The 23025-nt window shown below is 37.2% G+C and overlaps 1 protein-coding gene across 4 annotated transcripts in view; it reads left to right on the top strand.

Moving 5' to 3' along the window:
- PHTF2 (putative homeodomain transcription factor 2) overlaps positions 1 to 23025 on the top strand; it is a 63038-nt gene that overhangs the window by 27323 nt on the left and 12690 nt on the right. For 3 of the 4 annotated variants that reach the window (XM_050987766.1, XM_030238067.2, XM_009086856.4), the window contains exons 4-11: positions 1945 to 2014; positions 4813 to 4971; positions 9387 to 9552; positions 10275 to 10439; positions 15357 to 15558; positions 16640 to 16798; positions 19605 to 19823; positions 21751 to 21879. In XM_050987766.1, coding sequence (XP_050843723.1) covers positions 1945 to 2014; positions 4813 to 4971; positions 9387 to 9552; positions 10275 to 10439; positions 15357 to 15558; positions 16640 to 16798; positions 19605 to 19823; positions 21751 to 21879 — 1269 coding nt within the window. The remainder of the gene's footprint in view (positions 1 to 1944; positions 2015 to 4812; positions 4972 to 9386; positions 9553 to 10274; positions 10440 to 15356; positions 15559 to 16639; positions 16799 to 19604; positions 19824 to 21750; positions 21880 to 23025) is intronic. The other variant, XM_030238069.2, reaches the window with a different exon arrangement.

The following is a 23025-nucleotide window of genomic DNA, read 5'->3' as shown; positions in this document are numbered from 1 at the left end:
ATGCTGAGTATTTTTTTTAAAATAACCCTAGTCTGAAGCTGCTGTTTTCCATGTGTGTTAGAGATTTGTGATGCATTAAGAGTAGAAATTGCATCTGAATAAATGGAATACTTCTGCTATGTGTGGCAAACAGTTCAGGAGCCAGCTCAGTGAAGTCCATGGATGCTGAAAGTACTGTTTATCCAATGGAATTTTTAAAGAATGATTCACCATTTCTTTTCCTCTGAAGGTCACATCAAGTTGTATTCTTGACTTAGATTTTTCAGAGTTCTTTCTTTAACATGAAAATATAATTTGAGCCACAGTGGTAAATTTTTCCTAAGATTGAGCCTGTGTTTCTAGGGGGTTATTTCTTCCAAGAGGCACATCTTCATTTAGACTTTCAAGAGAGATCTTGTGGTGCATAAGCACTAATACATTTGAAAATGACTATACCATTCAGCATTTTCTTTTTAAGCTTCAGTTTTCTTTATAAAATGGGGTGGCTCACTTATGCAAAATTCACAAGAATCTGTAGCTGAATCTAGAATTACAGTAATTTCCAATTCTAATTATGGTTGCTTTTCTCATTCCACATAAAATTACTGCAGTTTTAGGACTGCAGTTCTCTAAAAATCTTGCATTATAAGGCCTTTGTAGTGCTTGCATTTAAAATACAACTGGTCGTGTCTGTCATCCTCTGAGCACATTTTGTCCTATTCATGTTTCAGTTGTCTATTAATTTTTTTTTTGTTTCAAGTAAATTCCTTTTTCTAATAGACACGTTAGGTAATAACTACATAAATAGCTTGTTTCAGTTTGATTTTTTTATCTTTATTTCTGCATGAAAAAGAAATCCAGTTTAATTTAGATGTGAGAAATACTTTAAGCTGCATTCAGCTGAACATTTTGCTTGATATTATTCTTACAAAGATTAACACTACCATATTTCACTGATTTGATCCTCATTAACAATAATTTTATTTATATGCTTTCATTTATACCTAATGTTTATGTTTTAGTAGTGTTTTTACACATGGATGATCCTTGGCAATGGTAGAAATGTACAACTCACCAATTTAAATGCTTTTTGAATGAGAACAGTTAAATGGTTTTCATAATAATTTCATTTGTATCCTAAATGTTTTTTGAAATATTTTATTTTACTCTGTATGAATTGTATGCTGTGATTTCCTTACTGTCTAATGTGACCAAGAATCGAAGCTAAGGGGAGCAGAATAAACTCACAGCTGTCTCTGAGACTTGAGAGTACAGCATCACATTTTAGCATTAAAACACACTTGTAAAGCTTTGCCAGTGAGTTTGGTTCTTCTGTGGTGGAAGATGCTGCTTCTGAAAGGAAAAATAAGCTTGCCTTTCTTCCTGCTGCATTCCTGTTGTGTGGGATTTTCCATTGGCTAATCTATATTCAGTACTGAGGAAAAATTCAATACTTTCCTAGAATTTGGATTTCTGAGAGCTGGCTGATTACTGGCTCCTGCATTGCAATGTGATTTGCTATCTGGGTTTGGAATTACGGAGTTGCAATGTAAATGTTTTGTGAAGTTGAGTTAGACGCCCAAGGAGAAAAGAGATTCAAGAATGTAATTTGTTGCAAAAATTCTGAAAAGCTGCTAGAAATGTATTACTAATTCTTGCAAGTGTGTGCATACATTGTCTGCAGAATGCAAAGCCATGAGTGCTCAGTGCCTGTTTGAAAAATAGCCTGGTGGGTCAGTAATTGGTTGGGTTTTATATAGATTGTAAAGTGTGTAAAAGGCATCCATTGTGCATTGTTATTTGGAATGCTTAATTTATAGTACTTTAAATCTATGAAGTTGACATGTTTGTCTGAATTTTCAATAGCAATATAGATTAAATACAATTACTGACCACAGATATTTTTGTCTTTTGTAATGTCTGTCATCTGTATGAAAGTGTTTTGATAATATTTATCTATTGCAGGGTTTGAGAAACAAACCAAAGAAAACAGGACATGTGAAACCAGACCTCATAGATGTTGATCTTGTAAGAGGTAGGTTCTGAGCTAGAAAAAGCTGAATTTCTCAGTATTAAAATAACAGCCATCCTGTGTCTTACAACAAAAGTGGATTAGTAGGTTTAAAATAACCCCAAATGAAACAAAACACAGCCAACCCTACATAACTCTTCCCTAAAGCAGATGGATAGAAAACATTGTTAAGTAATGATATTGGGATTAAATTGAAATGTTAAGAATTTAATTTAAATTTTGTTGTATAGATCTGGATTTGGAAAAAGAAAGAAACTTGTACATTGTCTTACATCATTTTAGAGTTACTAGTTTATCTTATATAATTATTGTCTTGTGCATTGTCTTATATAATTTTAGAGTTACTAGTTTACTAGGTTTACTCCTAGTGCCAGGCATTTAGACTTCTTTTCAGTCTTCCGACATCTGGAGGGAATGTTATGTTGAAGTAGAAGTGTATAAGACTTGATTGTTTTTTGCCTGTTTTAAATAACAACATGGCAGCAGAAGGTCAGATGATATGGGACTTTCCTAAAAGTCTTTACTCAGTCTTAATTTATTCTTATCTGTATGTAATTTTCCTTATGCCTCACGAAGGCTAGGGGAAACATCATTTAGTGTTTTTATCCATGAGTCCAGCAGCCAGCACCGTCTCCTGCAATCATTGCAGGAAGCCAGCTAGTGCATGTCAGGCACCCTCACACCCAGCCTCGGCCTCCAGAGGCCTGCTGGCCCTCCTCTGTCCCTGGAGCCTCGCCCCTTCTGTCCCTGGAGCCTCAGCTCCCCTCTGTCTCCGGAGTCTTGCCCCTTCTGTTCCTGGAGCCTCAGCTCCCCTCTGTCCCCGGGGCTTCAGCTCCCCTCTGTCCCCGGGGCTTCAGCTCCCCTCTGGCCCCGGGCTTCAGCTCCCCTCTGGCCCCGGAGCCTCAGCTCCCCTCTGGCCCCGGAGCCTCAGCTCCCCTCTGGCCCCGGAGCCTCAGCTCCCCTCTGGCCCCGGAGCCTCAGCTCCCCTCTGGCCCCGGAGCCTCAGCTCCCCTCTGGCCCCGGAGCCTCAGCTCCCCTCTGGCCCCGGAGCCTCAGCTCCCCTCTGGCCCCGGAGCCTCAGCTCCCCTCTGGCCCCGGAGCCTCAGCTCCCCTCTGTCCCTGGAGACTCAGGTCTCTCTGGCCCTGGAGCCTCAGGCCTCTCTGGCCGTGCTGCCCTTGCTGGGGCTGCCGGTGCCACCACAGCCGCACTGTGGCCGCAGAGTTCCCCCCAGTTCCCCCCAGCTCTGTCGTTGATGGTCGGTGCTGGCGCTCAGCCCTGTGTCTCAGCCCCGAGTGGGTGTCCTTGGACACCCAGCAGATGGCCCCTGGCCCAGGAGAGACCAGTTAGGGAGAAGGGAGTCCAGGCTGTGCTGAGCATGGCCAGACACACAGCACTCAGGCTGTAAGTGTGACCAGTCCTTTTTATCCTCTTACCCCTCAATTTCTCAGTGCTTGTTTCTCCCTAAATTGCCCAGACCCCTTCTTTCTCCCAGCCCTGGATTCTTCCCTAAATGCCCTGCAAGTGCTGTGCCATCTGAGCTTCTTTTCCCTGGCATCCCACAGTGAGTCCCACCCCTCAGGCAGCGTCCCTTTTCCTCTGGAAGGTGACTTGGAGAGCTGCTCCCAGCAGTGCATGGTGAGGGTTCACACCGGGTCATGGTGGTCATGCCGTGGTTTGGATTCCCACCTGCTTTTCTGCCTCTCTCCTGCTCTGGCCTCATGGAGAATGGGCCTGAGCTGGGCTGATGGTTTCAGTGATGGGTCTGTGAGGAGAACCCTGGAAGGACCCTGCAAAGCATTATTTGGGCTCCTTCCTCCCATTTTCTCTTTGATCTGCTCTGTGGTTGTGCAGATTGCTGTTCTCACATCACCCAGCAGTTTAATTTTTTAAAAATGGGAATGTGAGAGAAAGAAACAAAATCAAATAACATTTGAACTTAAAAGAAACTAAGAAACAGTGTTGGACCTTTTCAGTGCAGTGCTACATAAATAGCATTTAAATGACTGCATGGATGTCTAAGTTGGCATAAAAGTAATTTCAGAGCTGGCAGTGTTTTACCTGTACAGCACAGAGCTCACCAATGCCAGAGCTGGTTGTAAATGAGATGTGGATGGTGTAGTAGCATGCAGTGTTTCAGTCAATAACTTTGGATCATTAAAGTCACATCCCCATTAAGTAAATTTTACACAGTTTTCTGGCTGGGAAGAAAAAGAAATGGAGAGATATGAGAGAGAAAGGACATTCAAATGAGAGAGATAAAAAATTGTATAGAAGGAGACACAAAGATAAATTGTTCTTTTGGTGGCTTCCCTGCTCCTGGGGCTAGTCCTCAGCTGGACAGATTCACTTCAGTGCTTCCCAACCTCATTCAATTTTCCTCAATGACATGGCTGGTGCAGTTTACGGATGTTGGTATTTTTGATCCCTTTTCTGTGTTGGGAAGGGACTCTGCTGTGCCTGCACAGCCTGTAGAGTTTCTGATACCTCAATGAAACAGAAACAGTTTTTAATAATTCATTTTAGAATAATTTTGACGTGGCAATGCTTTGTTATTCAAACATTCGGAAATTACAGGTATTTGTAGAAGTTCCTGATAATGGCAGTCGAGGGCATCAACATTTTATGTCATATTTGGATTGAGGAGATAGTTATTTAAAGGAGCAGTTATTAAATGCAATTATTTGAATAAATCTTGCACTTCCACCGCTTCACTGTCTTAACTACCCTGCTATTGACCAACTGAAGTTTCTATTAGTCATAATGATGAAATAAATTCAAATTTCTTTTCTTTTTTTTAAAGGATCTGCTTTTGCTAAAGCAAAACCTGAAAGTCCTTGGACATCTTTGACCCGCAAAGGAATCGTGAGAGTTGTTTTCTTTCCATTCTTCTACAGGTGGTGGCTCCAAGTGACATCAAGAGTCATTTTTTTCTGGCTGCTTGTTCTTTACCTTCTCCAAGGTAGAGTTGGATTACAGCATCAGCTTCAGCTGAATGCCTTGTTTTAACCATATGAAGCTGGAGTGTGCTGCTTCATTCACTTCATGCTGTTAAGGTCTATTCCAGTATTTTCAGAAAATATTGGAACGACACAGTCCCAAGCATATGTCTCTTGGTTAACATTTTTTTTGCAAATATAAAGGTTGCATAATGAAAAATTTGATACTCTCCTCACAGGCTTTCTTCAGCATTTGGCACATGTTATTTGTCACATCTGAGTATAATTCAGGTTTTCAGGACAGCTGTTAACAAACAGAAGTCGGTTCACAGCTTTCGGGAAATTCAGTATTGAGTTCTAACAGTCTGACTTTGTGAGTCTCTTAATTGTATGTGATACATAAGAGGAAAATTAGAAAGGGCAGAATGTAATGGAGTGAATCAGTATCTGTCAGTATGAAAGTCACCAAACAAATAAGTATTTCAGAAGTTTGTACAACAGATATGGAACAGAAGGTTAATGAAAGTTGGGAGCAATATAAGTACCCCGAGAAGCTAAATGACTAATGAATTTTCCACTGAAATCCAATTAACATGCAATACTACTTTTTCAAATTCGCCATCTGTCATCTCAGTTGTGAATCATTGTATCACTTGGAAATTTTAATTGGAACAATATATGGAGTTTAAAAAAAAAGGCAGTACCTCTTGTGTGGTGATGGTATTAGCAGGTAAAAAAATTCATCTCACCATGCCCGTGCCTCAAGACCTGCAGTACTGACAAATACTCATGTGGCCTTCTATGAAAAGTTTTTCTTATCCCCATTTCTGAGATAAATTCCTCATTTGTCTGTGCTATGGTAAGAGACTCTATAGTGTTAATAATTTTAATCTTTTTTTATAGCAATATAGGTAGGAAAATACATAAGTTGTGCTTGGTTTGTTACCATATTCATGAGTGTCTTATTCTGAGAAACACCATTGCAGTAATTTTTTTATTTTCTTATTTGTAAATTTATTTAAAAAATATATATACTCACACTTTATTTGTGTTGCCTCTGTAAGACTCTCTGAGTAGAAAAATAGTGAGACAATGCAGATTTTGAATGCAAGCAAGTTTTTAGGACATTAATTACAGAGCTTTCTTAGAACTAGCCTTTTTCCTCTCGGATTTCTTAGGGTCTCTGGTTTACTAAGCTGTGGATGGAACGCATCATTTCCCTAATCCATATGGTCTGTTATGTGACAAAGTATTTCTGTGGTTGTGAGTTACCAAATAGCAGGAAATAAGTTACTACTCCATATTACACTATAATCCAACTATTTGAAATACTTGATATTGAAACTGTGCAGAATTAGCTGCAGATTTTTTTATAGTTTTTCAAATAAATTAAAAGACTTAAACATGTAAGTGAAATTAAATGCACATATTTACTTATTGGGAACTATTCAAAACAGCCCCCCCAATCACTTAAATAAAAGTTTTGCTTTTATTTTACTCAGAAAGTGTGCTCAGTTATTAATTTTGTACAGGATTGGTAAGGCAGCACCAAAATGTCAAGAATCCATGATGGAAGATTAAAAATAAACCACCTCAAATTCGAGTGGCCAGATTTCTGCCCTGAATCTGTATTTTGTATTGAAGTTTGGACTTTCTGTCATGATGACAGATTCTCACTGACACTGTTGTAAAATGGTCTGACTATATTTCATTTGTATGTGTTCATAATTAAATAACTAACCTAAAGTATTTTCTATAGATTCATGAATTGCATTGTTTGGAATTACTGCTTTAAAATTGATTAGCTTTACCAGAGCGCTTGCTAGCATTTATATAAATCTACAGAAAAAACATTTTCCTTGGCTGTAGATTTAAACTCCAGGTTTTATTTCCATTGATTTCCTTTAGTGTAAAGTGATTAGCACAATGTGTGATAAGAGAACTACAGAGAAATCTTTTATGCTCAAGGTCACGGAGCAGGCCAGTGACTTAAGATAGAAGTAAAACCTCTTTCTTCTGCTTCCTTATCTATCTAGCAAATAGTAATATCTCATATCTAACTTAAAACATTTTTATATTCTAAGGGAAAAATTAAGTGCAAACTTAGTGTTTATTGTGCATTTCTTAAGTATAAAGCAAGAAACTTTATTAGTGATGTAATGATTGATGGTTGTCATGGTGAGATATATATAAATATATATGTATGCATTTTTAAATTTGGTATTAAAAATATTTCCAAACTTTAAATGCTTTAAAAATAAATGCTTGTTGGCCTTTAAAGTGTAAGGTTGCTTTCTCTGAGGCAGCTTTTTGTTCAATGTGATATTATTTCATTTGTGTCTGTTTTACAAAATCAGCTACTATATTTTAGAAAAGCAGAGGTCAAAATACTGGAAGTACATAAAGAAATAATTAAAAGTGCTGTAAGAAATCCTGTTCCAACCAATTCTACCTAGCTGTTGATAGGAGCAGTTCTTGGATAACCTGACCTAGAATGTATTGTCACACTGTGCAGAAATAAATTCTTGAATTTCTCTCCTATAGTACATTTTTCAGATTGGTGATATTTTTCTAAATCTGTGTGAAACATTGTGGTAGGAATCTGCAATCTGCAGATTTTTGTCTTCTGGAAGATGATTTCTTCTAGGCAGCTCTGCTTTACTTAATGTTTTTTAAGTAGCAGTAGTGAATTTTTAAATTATTTTATGTAGGCCTACTCCTGCAAAACATTTCACATGGAGGTATGTGTTTATCCAAATTGTAAGATAGGAGCCAAAATCAGCTCCTTCTTTGCATTTTATACCTCATGGAGCTAATTGTATGTGTATTGGGAACTCAGATAAGCTCATTTAGAAAGAGATAACATTATCTTTTGCTATCTGTACCTATTTTATTGATTTTTTAATAAGCTGGATTTCTCATTGATGCATGTGGTCTTTGAGAAACCTTATACAGCAAAAATGTAGTTCACTTACAGTAATAAAGAATACTCCATGCAGAACTTTTATGCTTCAATTTAGGAAAAAGACAGAGGAGAAATTAGAAATAGTTATTCCAAAATCAAAAATTATTCCATTGTTTTCTGTGTTCATTGTGTTTCTAATACTGGTTACCTTGCTAAAGATTTGTTAGTGAAAAACACATCAAACCTCTTTTTAGTGGAAAACATCCCATCCAGGTACCTGCTGTATAAGTGTTGCTTAATGGGATTTATTTTAGATGTTTGAATGTGGCACATAGCTTTGTATGTGGCTGCATTTTTTTCGGTCAATTTCACTAGAGAACTGGTGATGGCTGTTGAACTTGTATTTTTTGTGCTAGAAATAGGTCTAAATTATGGGACTTTCACTTCTCAGTAGTACACTAACAAAACCAAGTTCTCATGGGATGTGTGGATGTTAGGCACAGAGAATTGTTTCCCAGATCTGTTTCTGAATTGTTTCTTGGAGTTTCTGTGGGTGTTTTGGGTTTTTTTTTTTTGTTTTTGAGTTTTTGTTTTGTTTTGTTTTTGGTTTTTTCTTGATAGCTTCTGTCAGCTGAGTTATGCATCATAGCTCTTCAAGCCAGAGCAAGGACAGGGTAAGCAGAGAGGAGAGGAGTTGCCTTTTCCTCCTGCTTCATGCCTGCTGGTTGTGTTCAAGTTGACCTGGAGCCTGTAAAGATGTTGCTGTGTGTTTGGGCTCTGGGTGCAGGAGCCTGGTTGCTGGCTGTATATGAAAATGGTTATAGGGTTACAAAACTAACAGCCGTGGAACTGGAAGCTGGCCCTTTTTCCAACCACAACTGCTAGCTGGAGCCTTGGTCACTTCAGCTGGACTACCCCATAGTTTACATGGTTTATCTTTTGATCTTTCCTCACTGCTAAAAAAATGCACAGAAGTATATATAGAATGTTTATAGGGTTGTACTTATGCATGGCTGCCCATCCATATGGGCAATTATGGCCCTTGGCTGGGACATGGAGTTTAAAATGCATTCTGCTGTGTAAGGAGTTTCTAGTCTCAAGTCTCATTAAACTCACTGGGTTGTGCTTTGTCATAACACATGATGCACAATTAAATTTATTTGGGCTGCTTTAAGGATGATATTTGCTTTTTGGTTTTGTCTTCTACTGATGTTTCACCATAGCTGAAGTGGTTTCAGGACAGATACAGCTTTCCAAATGTTCTTTCCCTCTTATTTAATTCAGCCATTTTTTGAGCAATACCTATGATATCACAAATATGAAAGAAAAGATGGGTACTAAGAGAGTAGGCAGCTGTTTAGACCCTAATTGCTGCTGGTTTTCAGGAAAATAATAATTTTGTTCTCTCAGAATTACCTGAGTTGGCTTAAAATGCAGGTAAAGGTCTGCATCTGACTGGTTTGTTTTTGACAAAAGCCATATGAGTTGGCCATTTCAGACATTAAACTCAACTTCATTTCCCTTCTTTTCCAGTTGCTGCTGTAGTGCTATTCTATACAGCCCAAAGCCCACATAATATACCTCTGACTGAAGTCATTGGGCCAATATGGCTCATGTTGCTGCTTGGGACTGTGCACTGTCAGATTGTCTCAACACGAACTCCTAAGCCACCTCCCAGCACAGGGGGTAAAAGAAGAAGGTATAGTCTGTGTTGAAGTGCTTTGGTTAAAGACTTATAGTCTGTGTTTAGTACTTACATTTAGGACTGTTAAACTGCTGTAGAGAATGTGCATGAACAAAAATGTAGGGGTTTACAGTCTGTGCTTTGCTAGAGATGAGAAATTGATGCTCTGTTTTTATTTGAAACTTCAAAATGGTGCTTAATTGGTGCTCTTTAACTTTTATGCATTGACTAATTTAGGCATAGTTTTATTTGAATTTTAATGCATTAAATCTGATATTTTGTCTCCAAACAGTTATCTGAATAGTGGTGGAGTGACAGTGTTTATATTACTTCAAATTTAGTTTTATAAATCTGGCTAATAGTCTGTGGAAAGTATATGTGAAAAGAGATGGGCTCTTGGAAATGTAGAATTTAAGTCTTCCAAGCACTCCACTGACTGTTGTTTGCTACAGTGAATTGTCCCATTAAAATGGGAAGCACTGCAGCAGTGACTTTTGTAGGTCTAAGCTTCTGATGATGAAATGAAATGTGTTTTGTGCTTCAGTATATAAAGTATATAATAATGAATGTATCCTGCTTTTTTATTAAATGGAGTTTATTAAATTGATATGACAAAGCTTTAGCAAAATACTTTGAAATCTTGCTTGTTTTTGCATGCTTAAACTGCTGAACACATTATAGAACTAGCAGATTGCACTTACAAAACTACCTTCCCATTTTAATCTCTTCTGATGAAGGAAATTAAGGAAAGCAGCACATTTGGAAGTACATAGGGAAGGAGATGGCTCTAGTACCACAGATAACACACAGGAGGGAACAGTGCAGAGCTACGGTACAAGCACCTCTTGCAGTATTGGCGCTGTCTTCAGAGATATCTGGCATGCTGCTTTCTTTTTATCAGGGTTTGTATTTATTCAAGGCTACATAAGTGTTAGAGATGCACTATCCCTTTTCTAATTAAGTAAATATTGATGTAATGATTAAACTTCTGTTGATCTCATTTTTGCTCTTAATAGCAAACTCATCTGAGTATTTGAAAATGGACCAGTGTGTTGTTTCTTGACTTTTGTAAATGCTGATGCAATAATTTTGAAAAAAATATTGAATTGTCATAGAATAATTTGGGTTGGAAAGGACTTTAAAGATCATCTAGTTCTTCCCCTTTGGCATAGGCAGGGGAAACTTCCACTAGACCGGGTTGCTCAGACCCCCATTCAGTATGGCCTTGAACACTCCAGGTATGGGGCAGCCCCAGCTTCTCTGGGCGACCTGTTCTACTGTCACCACCCCCACAGTTAATAATTTCTAATACTGAAAACTAAGCTTACCTTTTTTCCATTTGAAACTATTGCCCCTTGACTTATCACTACCTGCTTTTGTAAAAAGTCCCTCTCCAGCTCTGGAAGGTGCTCAGAGGTCTCCCTGGAGCCTCTTCTCCAGGCTGAACAACGCCAGTCCTCTCAGCTGGCTTCACAGGAGAGGTGCTCCAGCCCTTTGATCATCTTCTTGTCCCTCCTCTGGATTTGTTCCCATAGTCCCATGTCCTCCTCATGTTGGGGGCCCCAGAGCTTAGCATGGTGCTCCAGGTGGGATCTCATGAGAGCAGAGTACAGAATTAACTTTTAGTTAAATTATATTTGGTTGTTTTACTACACCGTGTAGGCTATCAGGGACAAAAACCAACTTCATTTCTCAGTTTTAATCCAATGAGAAAAATTCAACTGTTTAAGTTTACTTTATTACATTACCTCCTTGTTAGTCCAAGAGAATGCTTATTCAGCTCTCTCACTGTCATCAAATGACACACTTTTTCTTCAGGATTCAAATAAACACTGATTGGGCTATTAAAATTTTTTTTTAAAAACCCATTCTATTGCTCTATGTGCAAGACATGCTATGCATGCAGCATTTTGAGTGCTATGTATCAACATTTATTAATAAGTGAAAATATACTCAATAAATAATATTAAATTGAGAAAAGGGATAATGCAAGTTATGACATTGATGTTTTGTTGTGCATGCTGCATTGTAAATACAGCACCACTAACATGTCTGTCCTACCTGTGATCTGTGCTCTTAACCACTGGTAAAACACATGTTACCTTCTGGGAATGTCTACTTGAAAACTTGGACAAGTTTTGAAAATGTTTAAAAGTGTTGTAAGAGGAAAGTTCATTTGACTTTTTCCTGTGTGGGTTAAGCTGTCTTTGATAAACTGAGGGTCATAGTGGTAGACATTAGGGCTGTTCTTTGGGTCTGTGGGCATTACTCTCTGGTTTGCTTCAAGGGTAATCTTGTAAACTTTTTGATGTTTTGTTTTCCCTTCATTGAAGATACTGTTCTGCAGTAAGGAGAGTGTTAGAAGATCTTTTTTCCTTGCCTTTCCTGCTGTGTGGCTCAGAGTATTTTCAGTTGAGAAGGGCTATGTAGAACTTACCCTGAAGACTTGTTTAAACCATTTAATGAGAGGTAGTGTGTGTATATATATAGATGTTAAGCCTCCATGATGACTACTTAGTATATACAGTATCTTCAAAGGAAAAAGACCACAGAGTGACTGAGAGTGCTGTAAACAGCCCTTAGTCCTTTGTTACCCCTTCAGTTGCAGAGGCACAGTTGTTTGTATGTCTAGAGCCATACAAACTTGTCTAGATGAAAAATAGCCTTCTTTTTCCCCAGGGGAACATGTAGTTCAGTTTCTTCATGTAATTTTTTTCATGGTAATACAAACAGTTTTGTCAGCACAATGGGAGTGGGGCTGGGAATGAGGAAGCAAGAGCACGGTGTGGAGTACATTGACTACTTGGTGAGTTTCCTTAAAGAAAATCTTATGAAATCTTAGTGCAAGGAAGCTTCACAGCTACACTTGTCCTTTTTCTTAGAACATACTTGGAAGCTCTTTAGATAAGCACATTAGAATGTCTTATCTAGAATGTCTGATGAGTATTTATTTTCAACAGTTTTTCACTTACACAAATCTTTGACTCTTATCTGGAATTTTAAGTATGGGTCATCAATACATGATTTCAAATTAACCTCAGAAATTACGTTCTCTGTGTTAGGGCAGGACCCTGAGTACCTACACCATTTGCCTGTGCTCACATCATTGGTAAACTGGAACTGTATTCAATAAATATCCTTTCTATTGGCAGAACTCAGTCTGACTTAAAAATTACAGCTCTAAACTTTAATCAAGCACAGGGGCAATTTAGAAAATACTGCTGATAAGTCTTACTTGAAAAGAGGGCGGTATCCAAGCAGGTGATTTGTTCAGAATGCAGTACTCATTTGGGAATTTGCTCTGCATGTGTCCTTACTCCAGTGGAAATCTTATAACCTCTAAAATGTTGTAATCTCTAAAAGTTTTGCAGTGGGAACAGAGAGGAGAGTTTTTCTGATCAACCCCAATGAAAATACATTGAAAGAATACTTGAGAGTGCAAATCCACACTCTTCCAGAAATTTTATTGAACTTTTCTTTAGTATTTTCCCTTGATAATGCATGAATAAGACTGAAAGTCAGTCTTGATTTAGCTTTTGCATATATTCAAGCCTTTTAAGACATTGGATTTATTCCTGGTGTTCTTTGTTTTACTCTAAATACTTTTAGTTATAGCCTAAAATTGTAAAAGTTGATTGAGGATGTATGTATATATAGTATTTCTAGAAAACCATACATTTTTGTCAGCTAGGGATATATCGTTTGTGTTTGTTACTGTGGGGTTTTTTGTTTTGTTTTTCTTTGAAAACATGTACACAAAACCCCAACTTTAAGCCCAAATGTATGCTTTTCTGGCTTGAGGCTTACACTTAAATTTAGGGAATCTTACAAAAAAAATAACTTCAGCTTCTCTGGTAGAATCAAATAAAGACTTCATCCAAGCTCCCTGATAGTTAGAATGAGCCTTAGTTGATACCAGACCAGTAGCTTTGGTCTTGTGATTTTAGCACTCAAACATTGCTTGAGTAGTGAAATCCCATCTGAAAAAGTTGTGCATACATGCTTGTGTTCCTTCTTTCTTTATCTATTCCTATCAACTGTATGAGGCTTCTTCTAGCTTTAAAGTTTTGTATAAAATGTATAAAGCTTCTCAAATCAAACTTGGAAGAGCTGTCTAATTAATCTGTTCATAAGTTAAGTAGCTTGTGGAGGAAGTGTTTCTAACTGGATGTGTGTGTGATGAGAATTACATTTATTTCTGCACTGTTTAAAAGACAGTTTTAGAAAGTGCTGGAGAAATATTTAATGAATTACAGATTAGCTTATCTGGATTCCTCTTTATTGCAGATAATTTTATTTTAGTGCTTCTTCCTCATTACTCACAACTGACCTTGCTTATTATGCTGCAATGAGTTGCCACTGAAAGGCAGTCCCTTTGCTTTAAAAGAATTATAAATGTTAACTTTTTTCCAAGTTAGGATGACAAAATGAAATTAAAGATGGGAAAGGAGGATCTCTTGATCATCTCTTCTCTTGATCATTTTGTCTGCATCCCTTTATTCCATTTTTTCTGCATACCATTATTTTGCGAGCTGAATTGGTCCTTTTTGGATTTTAGTTTCCTCTTTTATCCAGCTGTTCCTAGCCATTTTTTGCTTTCTGGACTCCCCTTTATGTGTGGGATACCTTATCTTGGAAGGAGTGTGAGGCAACTCTCCAAATTCTTCCAATTTGTTTGATGTACATATTAAAGAGGAATTTAATCTTCTGCTGTGTAATCCAAGCCCTCACAGAATGCCTCAGTCCTTAAAGAGAAAGGCAGTGCATATTCCCTCACAGGAGCACCAGATCAATTGAACACATTCTTGATAGTTCCCTGACCTATGCCCAGTGTTCTACTTGAAATAAAAATAAAAAAATTCAGAAGCATTATTTATAACACTTTCCTCTTGTTTTCTTTCCCCCGTTTTCCTACCAAGCGTTCTGAGACTCTAAAAAGCAAAATTTAATTTACTTTGACAATAGAGAAGCTTAAGACTAAAAGTCCCTGTCAGTAAGGTAGCAAGTTGCTATTTCTGTTCATGCCTTCATCCACTGCACTTTCTAGTTTGGGAGTGTAATCATCCAGGTGTTTGCTTTGAGAGAGCCTTCTTCTTGCAGGAGGTAGTCTGCTGGTGCATTTATTGTCCAGGAAAGGGTCTTGATTCTAGAGGATGGGAGACTATTCAGTGAGAGATTTGTCCTTTAAAATCCTTGAGATTTTGTCCTTTAAAAAAACAGCTTAGTTGGTATGTTTGTAAGAGATAGGGAAAAATGTTGCCTGGAGTGTTACTGGATAATGCAGAAAAGAGTAGATCCCCTTCTGTTTAGTAGGGCTGTCAGTAAGCAAAGTGTATGCAATACAGCACCAAATATCAGTGTACAGAGTACTAAACAGCATGTTTGTTTGCAGCTTCGGGACATTGCATGCTTGCTTTGAATTAATAATTATTAAAGCAACTTCTGGCATACCTCTTTTATTTGTTAAGATTGAATAGAGGGATTTCTCTTTCACTTTTTGAGGCTTGTGATTCTTCTATTAGCAAAGCTGCTGTGAAGTTTTATTTTTAAAACAGGTTTCCTTTTCTTTCAGTAGCTAGTGATACACATTTCTTTCACACCCTGAGAGTTGATTTTATAACACTTTTAGGAGAGGATAATGGGTATTATTTAGAAGATTAAATAGTTACAAAGATGGCATCAAAATCAAATGTTAATATTGTTCGTTTGTGGACATCTTCGTAAAGCTAAAGAATTGGTTTATAGGAATAAACAGGCTTTAGACTGGGAAATAATTAAGGGAATAATTAATTTAATACATGTATTTGTTTTAAATATAGATCTAAGAAAGCAAAAAACTCAATAGATAAATCCACTGAAACTGATAATGGCTACGTGTCCCTTGATGGGAAGAAGCCAGGTAGAGGCAGTGAAGAAGGTGTGCAGGGCCATGAACGTCGCTGTGAGGTGATTAGGCCAGAAGAGACAGGGTGGAGCCCTTCCACAGTGAGAGATGTCCTGAGCAACCACAGTCACCACAAAGTAAGTGTGTTTGTTCCTTTTTGTGATGCCTTTGATGCATTTTTATCTGCTTTATTCTTAAAAATATTTTAAAAATTAAATCAGGCTTAGGGTCCTGGAACCAAAAATTACAGCGAGTTGTCTTACTTCATCATATTTCTGGCCTTTCCTTTTTCCTTAATGGTGTTTAAATTTTTTTTTTCTATTCTTTATTTCAATGCACAAATTTGTGTGCTGTCCTTTATCTGTGGGTATTTCCTGACCAGGTAAATGTTCTGTGCCTTCTCTGAGAGTCTGGGCATCTATGGTCTGTCTCTGTGATAAAATGGAACAGATTCTGGATTACTGACAATTTGTAATTTTAAGATCATTCTGAGCATTTCTTTCCCTGTGAATTGTCTTCCCTTTTTTTTTTTTTTTCCGTTTTGGTTTGGTTTGGTTTTTGTTTTTAATTGGTCTGTGTGAAAGATAAGGAAAGCAGGATTTCCCTCTAAGTGAAATAGGCAGGACTCTCTATAGTGAGGAATGGGAATGAGAGGGAATAATAGAATTACTACAGGATTATAGGAAGTGATCATGGAAGAAAGCAGGACATTTAATTTGTCTGGCTCTTATTATCTCCTGCATATCCTGTATTCAAAGTAACATATTAGTGACCTCACTATTCAACATACATCCTCTAAGCCTTCATCTTTGTAAGAGGTGGTAGATGTTAACTTTAACTCAGTGTTGTACTGTTACTTTTGATTGGTTGGTTGGTTTAGATTTTTTGGTTAGGTTTCTTCTCTTTTCAGATGAGGATACATTTTTTCTAAGCCTGTCTTGGTGTGTTCAGTTTATGAAAAATCACATTTAAAATAAAAGCATCATAATCTTTCTTGAGGCTAATGTGAACTAGGCCTTCCTTTGAAAAAATATTTTTTAATGTTAGAATTTCTATTCCATAATTCCTGTTTTGCCAATTTTGAATCTTGAAAATGCATTAATATCTGGTTTAACTGAGCATAGATACCGAAGTTGTAGAAAGAAATTTGATGTCACTAGTTGAGAACAAGACTTAGTAAATATGACTCTGTGACTAATACTGTATTTCTTGCACTAGGATACTCACAGGACTGTGACAAATTTATCAGATGAAGTTTCCAGTGAGGAGGGGCCTGAGACTGGCTATTCCTTACGCCGCAATGCAGAACGCACCTCTAGCGACTGCACCCTTCGCAACAGGAAATCTCACCATTACAAGAAACACTACCCTCTGGAGGTTTGTTCATTTCTATTGCTTCTTGCCTGTAAGTTCTTAAAACAACTTGACTTCTTATTGAGTAAGCTATATAGAGCAAGCAGCTTGCATATGCTTGGTTGCTGGCTGGAGTTAAACTATGACATTTCCACAAATTTTTTTTTTTTTCCCTATCTTGGATTTTAGGAGTCTGTAAATTGGAAGTCATGCTACTGAGGAACACAATTTTTTTGTTTGCTTTTTTTTTAATGACAATGTTTTGAAATTTCAAGGTTGTAATCTAGTTTTTTTGAGCTTCATCCTCTTTTTCGATGTGTTGTAAGGAGAATTCAAATATGTTTCGTAGATTTTGCATAGGGTTATGGTAATTCTGTTGCTGTTCTGTGTCACCAGTTGTCTCCTCTGGAAATTTGCTGTGTTACAGAAACAGTAGTAATTGGGGATATGCAAATTTTCAGCATGGTTCTGCTCCTGTTTCTCTCGATTTAGTGTTTTGTATTCACTTGCTTTCTTGTGGAGAAGTCTGATTGACTCTGAATTTTCCTTTCCTTGTCTTTATTGAAACAATAATATTAAATCTTGTAATGAAATTTTACCAAAATTGTCAACGTATAAAAAATACCAAAATTTTAAGAGACTTGATGACATTACAGCTTATAACAGACTCCATATGAGCAGAATTCTTAATTGTAAGGACTCAGACATTGAAAGAGAATGGGATATCTTAGTGTGGTTTTGTTTATTTATTCAAAACTATGCTGTTTTGCTAATGGTATGCAACTTCACAGATATGGAACACTTTTTAAAGGCTGTATTGCTGTTTTTTCTCAAAGGCTGAGCAAAGAAAGCAAAGACTAAAATCAGCACTGGCAAAAGTCCACTGATAGATGGGCTTGATAGGCAGAGCTTCATAAGTAAACTCTCTACTTGTTATAGGAAAAGTTGAAAGGATTGGAAGGATATTGGAATTGATATATTGGAAGGATTCATGTATTGCTTGCTCTGATCACAACTGCAAAGCCTTGAAGTTGATGCTTTCCATAAAAAACAATATTAAATAAGCATTCTTTCACTCATTTCTCATGGACTTTGGCTAGAAAGATCCAGAATGTTGATTGGTCTCAGCATTTAGTGCCTTTTGCATGTGTGCTTTGTGATAATGGCACTCTTTGTTTCATGTTACAGGAGATGTCCCTTCACTGTGTGCTTGTGCAGTCGTAGTGCTTCACAGGAGGAAGCAGAAACACACCATTACAGTTGATTTCTTTTGTTTTTCAGCTTAGATACATTTTTCTCTAGTGTAGAGTGCCTCAAAGCTAGGGAAGACTTTGTAGATACCTTCAGAAGCTAGAGACAGAATGTAATCCATGTTTAGCTGTGGCAGGACTGTTTTACACTTACTCCCTGTTCACTGATCTGACTGATGCAATGAAAGAGGAAGCTTTTCTTTCTTGCTCCCAACTCTCCTCCCCCACACCATTACAAAGAAAATGAAACAATCAGTGAAAGATTTCTTTGTATTAAAAAAAAATTATTAGTGAAGTCAGTGGATAAACTCTCAAATTCTGTCCTGCATTTTCTTTTATCTTCATGGTTATGTGTCTAGTTAATTGTTGTTTGAGCATGCTATTTTTTGTGTTCTTCCTTTATTAAGTTTCAGCCTCAGTGGTACCCAGTAGTGACTGCCTTCTGTAAATATCTTCTTTTTTGCTTTAAGAAAAAATTCTTCAGACTCTTTCTGCATTGATGTTATCCCTCTCTTTGTAAAAGGTGGAGAAAGAGTTCAGACCAAATCTTTTTTAAACATTTCTTTACAAAATGATTTGCATAAAATACATTAAACATGGTTTTCAGAAAGAATGAAGAACATTTCTTCAGGTAGTAATGGACTGTGAATCACAGTAAGTTAGTATGTCTGCTGAAACAGTGCTTAATTTTTTTTTCAGTGTAAAAAATTGTGGGTTCTCAAGAGAAATTAGTAGAAATAAACTTGCTGTTAAGAGGGAATGGAAATTGCCAGAGGATGGCAGTGAGTAGGCTGATACTGCTTTTAATACTACACCCCTGTCTTGCTGGAAGTGGATTCTGTTTATTGTAGAAAGTAGTTTAAACTCTACCTTGTTTTTCTGAAGACAGCAGTAGATTATTTCATGTGTATGCATTGGGAGATTTGAATGTCCCAGACTTCAGATTTTTCTTTCTTTATCCAAGAGCTAGGTAAAATTGGAGTTCACAAAGGCATACTTTTTTGTCAAGTGCAGTTTGTTTAAAATAATTAAATTTTTATGTCTAATTGTGCAGATTACACATAAACCTGGCATCAGCTATGTGTGCCCTTGCTTTTTTTCCCCCTCTATACTTGATGCATTACTGTCTTCAAGCTCACTCTGTCTTTGAGAAGGTATGTTAGTAGTAACAATGTGACTTTAGGGGACTTTAAGGGTCAATTCCTCAGAAGATGGGGGTATAGCTGGAGTCTGTGGCTTGATAATTGCTGTAAAATTCTAAACTAATGAGCTCTAAATCTGTGAAGTGGTTATTTCCTTTTAATAACAAGTATGATTAGATTCTTCCTTTTGTGACCCCCTCCCTAAAAAGCAGAGGCCATGGACTGTTGCTTACTTTTTGGTACAGTATCTTAAAATGTGCAACATCTTAGGCAGGCTTGCAATAAACATACAAACCTTTCTGATGACAAGGATTATGGATTAGAACCTAAAAATCCAGATGAACACAGATTCACTAATCTGAACTTTGAAACATCGCTGCCAGGAAATGATGTAGAATAAAACATCAGTATTAATTCCAGCGGGTGTTTGGCTTTCAGGATACACCTAAATCAGGTACCAGCTGCAGTTCCCGGTGCTCCAGCTCCAGACAGGACTCTGAGAGTACAAGGCCAGAGTCAGAAACAGAAGATGTGCTGTGGGAGGACCTCCTGCACTGTGCTGAGTGCCACTCGTCCTGCACCAGTGAGACCGACGTGGAAAGCCCTCAGGTGAACCCGTGTGTGAAGAAAGAATTCAGAGATGACCCATTTCATCAGGTTGGTATCCACCAGTTCTGGTTTTTTACACTGCACACAAGGTCAGTGTTACCTGTCATACGTCACAGAAAGGCTGGGAGAAAGATCTGTATCAGATGGAAGTAACAAAGCCAAAGTGATCTGATTGAAGTAAAACAAGTAAAACTTGATTTCTGCTACTCAGTCATAAATTTTTCAAAAGAAGAGTGTATGACAATATACCAAAATAGCCCATAGAATATTTGAATGAATCTTAATTCTAATGTAAGGCAAGTACTGATTGATTTGTTTCCTCTGTAATAGGTGGTTCTGTTTGGGTATTTATTTTTCTGTTTTGGAGTTTTCCTTTTTTTTGTTGTTGTTTTGTTTGTTTGTTTTGTTTAATTTTATGTTGTTTGGGTTTTGGTGGGTTCCCCCCCCCTTGTGGAATAGCTTTTATAAGCACTTATCAGACACCTTTCTGTTTGCTTATTTGCAAATGTATATATAAGAAAAGCAAACAGAAGGATTACATGTGCTTTATGTATATGCATATATATATGATATCATGGGTTTATTATACATGCCTAAATTCTATTTGATTATAATTTTTTTACCTTAAAATTAATAATAGCAATTTGGATTATTTCATGCAGTGTTTTCTATTTTTATTTTTAGTTCTTCCTGCTTGCATTCAATAAAATACTAAACCTTGCAGTAGTGAGTTGAATTACAGTACCTGTATTGACTTAAGGATTTTTATTGATTTGACCAGTTGAGAATTTTTCTACTTGATTGCTGATAGTAAATTTTTGGGTTTCAGCTCCTGGTGTTGATACTCCCTCTAGAGGGAGAGCTTGGAAAACTGTGGTTAGGAAAAACCTGCAACAAATATTTATGCTATATTAATGTTATGAATAATTTCTAATTCACCTGGGGAAATAAGGGAGATAATTGAGTACTCAGCAGATTACAAATATTTCAGATCAATACTTGCAAAGCAAGTAATAAAATGAAAATAAAGCCTTACTTGCTATCAATGATAATTAAAATCTAGAAATAATGGCATACCCTTGCCCCTGCCAGCACCACCACTTCCAGCAGTGTGATGCACATAGTGGCAGGTGACTAAAGCTGAAAGCAATTTTCATCTCCTTAATGGGAGAGGAGGGACACAGGGCAGAGGAAAATCAAGAAATGGCCACAGCAGTACTTGTCACCTCAACATTTTTTCCATATCCTTTAGTTCTCACCTGGCCCTGGGGTTTGAAAGAAAGGTCCCTGAGCCCTAAGTGCATTCAGAAGATTAACCTGGGATTGCTTGGCTCTAGGAGCTGCCTGTATTGATTAGACACCTACTGCTCTCTGAGTCTGGCCAGATGCAGTGTGCACAGGCAGGTCTTTATGCATAACAAGGATTTTGAAGTCATTAAGAGCAAGTAATAAAAAATTGTTTCCCTTAGGCTTAACCTGAGAAGAGTGCTTTTCAGGATGTTGGGGGTAAATAAATAAAATAAATTCATTAAATGTGTCAGAATTAAAAATAACTTATAAGTAGAACTTTTTTTTCATATTTCTCTCTTTTTTGATATGTTTGAGTGAAAAAGAAGCCGATAAATACTTAATCCCATTAACTCATCCTTATTAGAAAATGGAGTGTAGAGAAGGAGAGATTTCTCTTCTCACAGCTATTTCTTGGAAAAGAGGGGAGAGGATTTTAAGGAATGAGGTTAACATATAATAGAAGTAACTGCTATATAGCAATATTTGTGTCAGTCTGGTTTGGTTTTTTGGTGTTTTTTTTCTGTTTGTGGTTTTTGTTTTTTTTGTTTGTGTGATTGTTTTTTGTTGCTTTGTTTGGTTTTTGGTTTTTGGGGGAGGGGGTTTGTTAGTATATTGCTGACAAAGGCATATTGACAGGAAAATAGATTCTTATTTCTGATGGAAGATAATTCTTTGTCTTTCCCAGAGTCATTTGCCTTGGATCCACAGTTTAAATCCAGGACTAGAAAAAATCAGTGCAATTGTATGGGAGGGTAATGACTGCAAGAAAGCAGATATGTCTGTGCTTGAAATCAGTGGTATGATAATGAACAGAGTAAGTACTTGTTTTACTTTATGCAAATATTGTGTAAGAAGTGTAAGCACTACCAAGCTTGGTTTATGTGGGTTTTTCTCTTTTTTTGGTTGGTTGGTTTTTTGGTGTGGTTTTTTTGGTATTTTTTGATTGGTTGGTTGTGGGTTTTTTAATTTGTTTGTTTTGTTGTTCATGTTGTGGTTTAAGTCTCTGTTATTCATATTATTGTTCTATGGCTTACATCACTCTGATTTACTTGTGGCTACTAGATTAAAGAGCTACCAGATCTTCAGTGTTGGTACAATAAAAGGTGTTTGCATTGTTAGGTGCTTGCTCACAAAGCCAACCTCAGTTTTATTGATACATGTTGTGAATAATCAAGTTTATCTCCTTGATTTCAATGAACATTTATTGGGTTGGGAATATACAGATCTGAGTATCTGGATGCTAAAAGGATTAGAAAAGAAAGCTTTCCTCTTTAGGAAGCAAACCTCTAAGAGGATGAGTGGGATGTTCTCACTAGTCCTCCCTCCTTTTTCCAAGGACTCCTCTTCGGGAAACAGTTTGGAATGCATTTAATTGATGTGCTCTTTTCAAAATAGACAACATGAGTATTATGTAGAGTTGCTCATAAAACCAAGCATTAGCCAAAGAAAACTCTCACTAGTTCTGACAAGTTGATACTCACTCTCTCGCACTTGTTAAAAAGCAACTTATTCTCAAACCTAGTTCTGGTCTCTGCCTGACTCAGAGGCTTTACAGGTTTGGATGCAAGACACAGCAGAGACAAACTCAGCAAGCCATAGCCAGCAGAACAGAACTCCAGACCTGTCTGCACTGTAAACACTTTGATTCCACTAAAAAGGATGCAACCTAAACCAAACAGAAATAGGAGCAACATACAGGATCTAAGCAGCCCAGTCTGATTGGCCCACTTGGCTAATTCAGCATTCAGTGAATTCTTAATGCAGGAGCATGCACTGGAGTTTAACTGCAGTTTTATTGTTGGGTTTTTAAATTACTTGGTTCCTGTGCATTGAGTGCTCTTTGAGGACTTCCTGGTTTTTAAATAATAAAATGGCATGATGATTGGTTGAAGTTTTCATACAGTTTGCCAGATTATAAAGTGTTCTTTGAGATAAAAGAAAAACATTAATATTTTGTTTA

This window comes from Serinus canaria, chromosome 1A (assembly GCF_022539315.1).
Source record: "Serinus canaria isolate serCan28SL12 chromosome 1A, serCan2020, whole genome shotgun sequence".
Taxonomy (NCBI): Eukaryota; Metazoa; Chordata; class Aves; order Passeriformes; family Fringillidae; genus Serinus; species Serinus canaria.
This window is presented reverse-complemented; position numbering and strand designations above follow the sequence as displayed.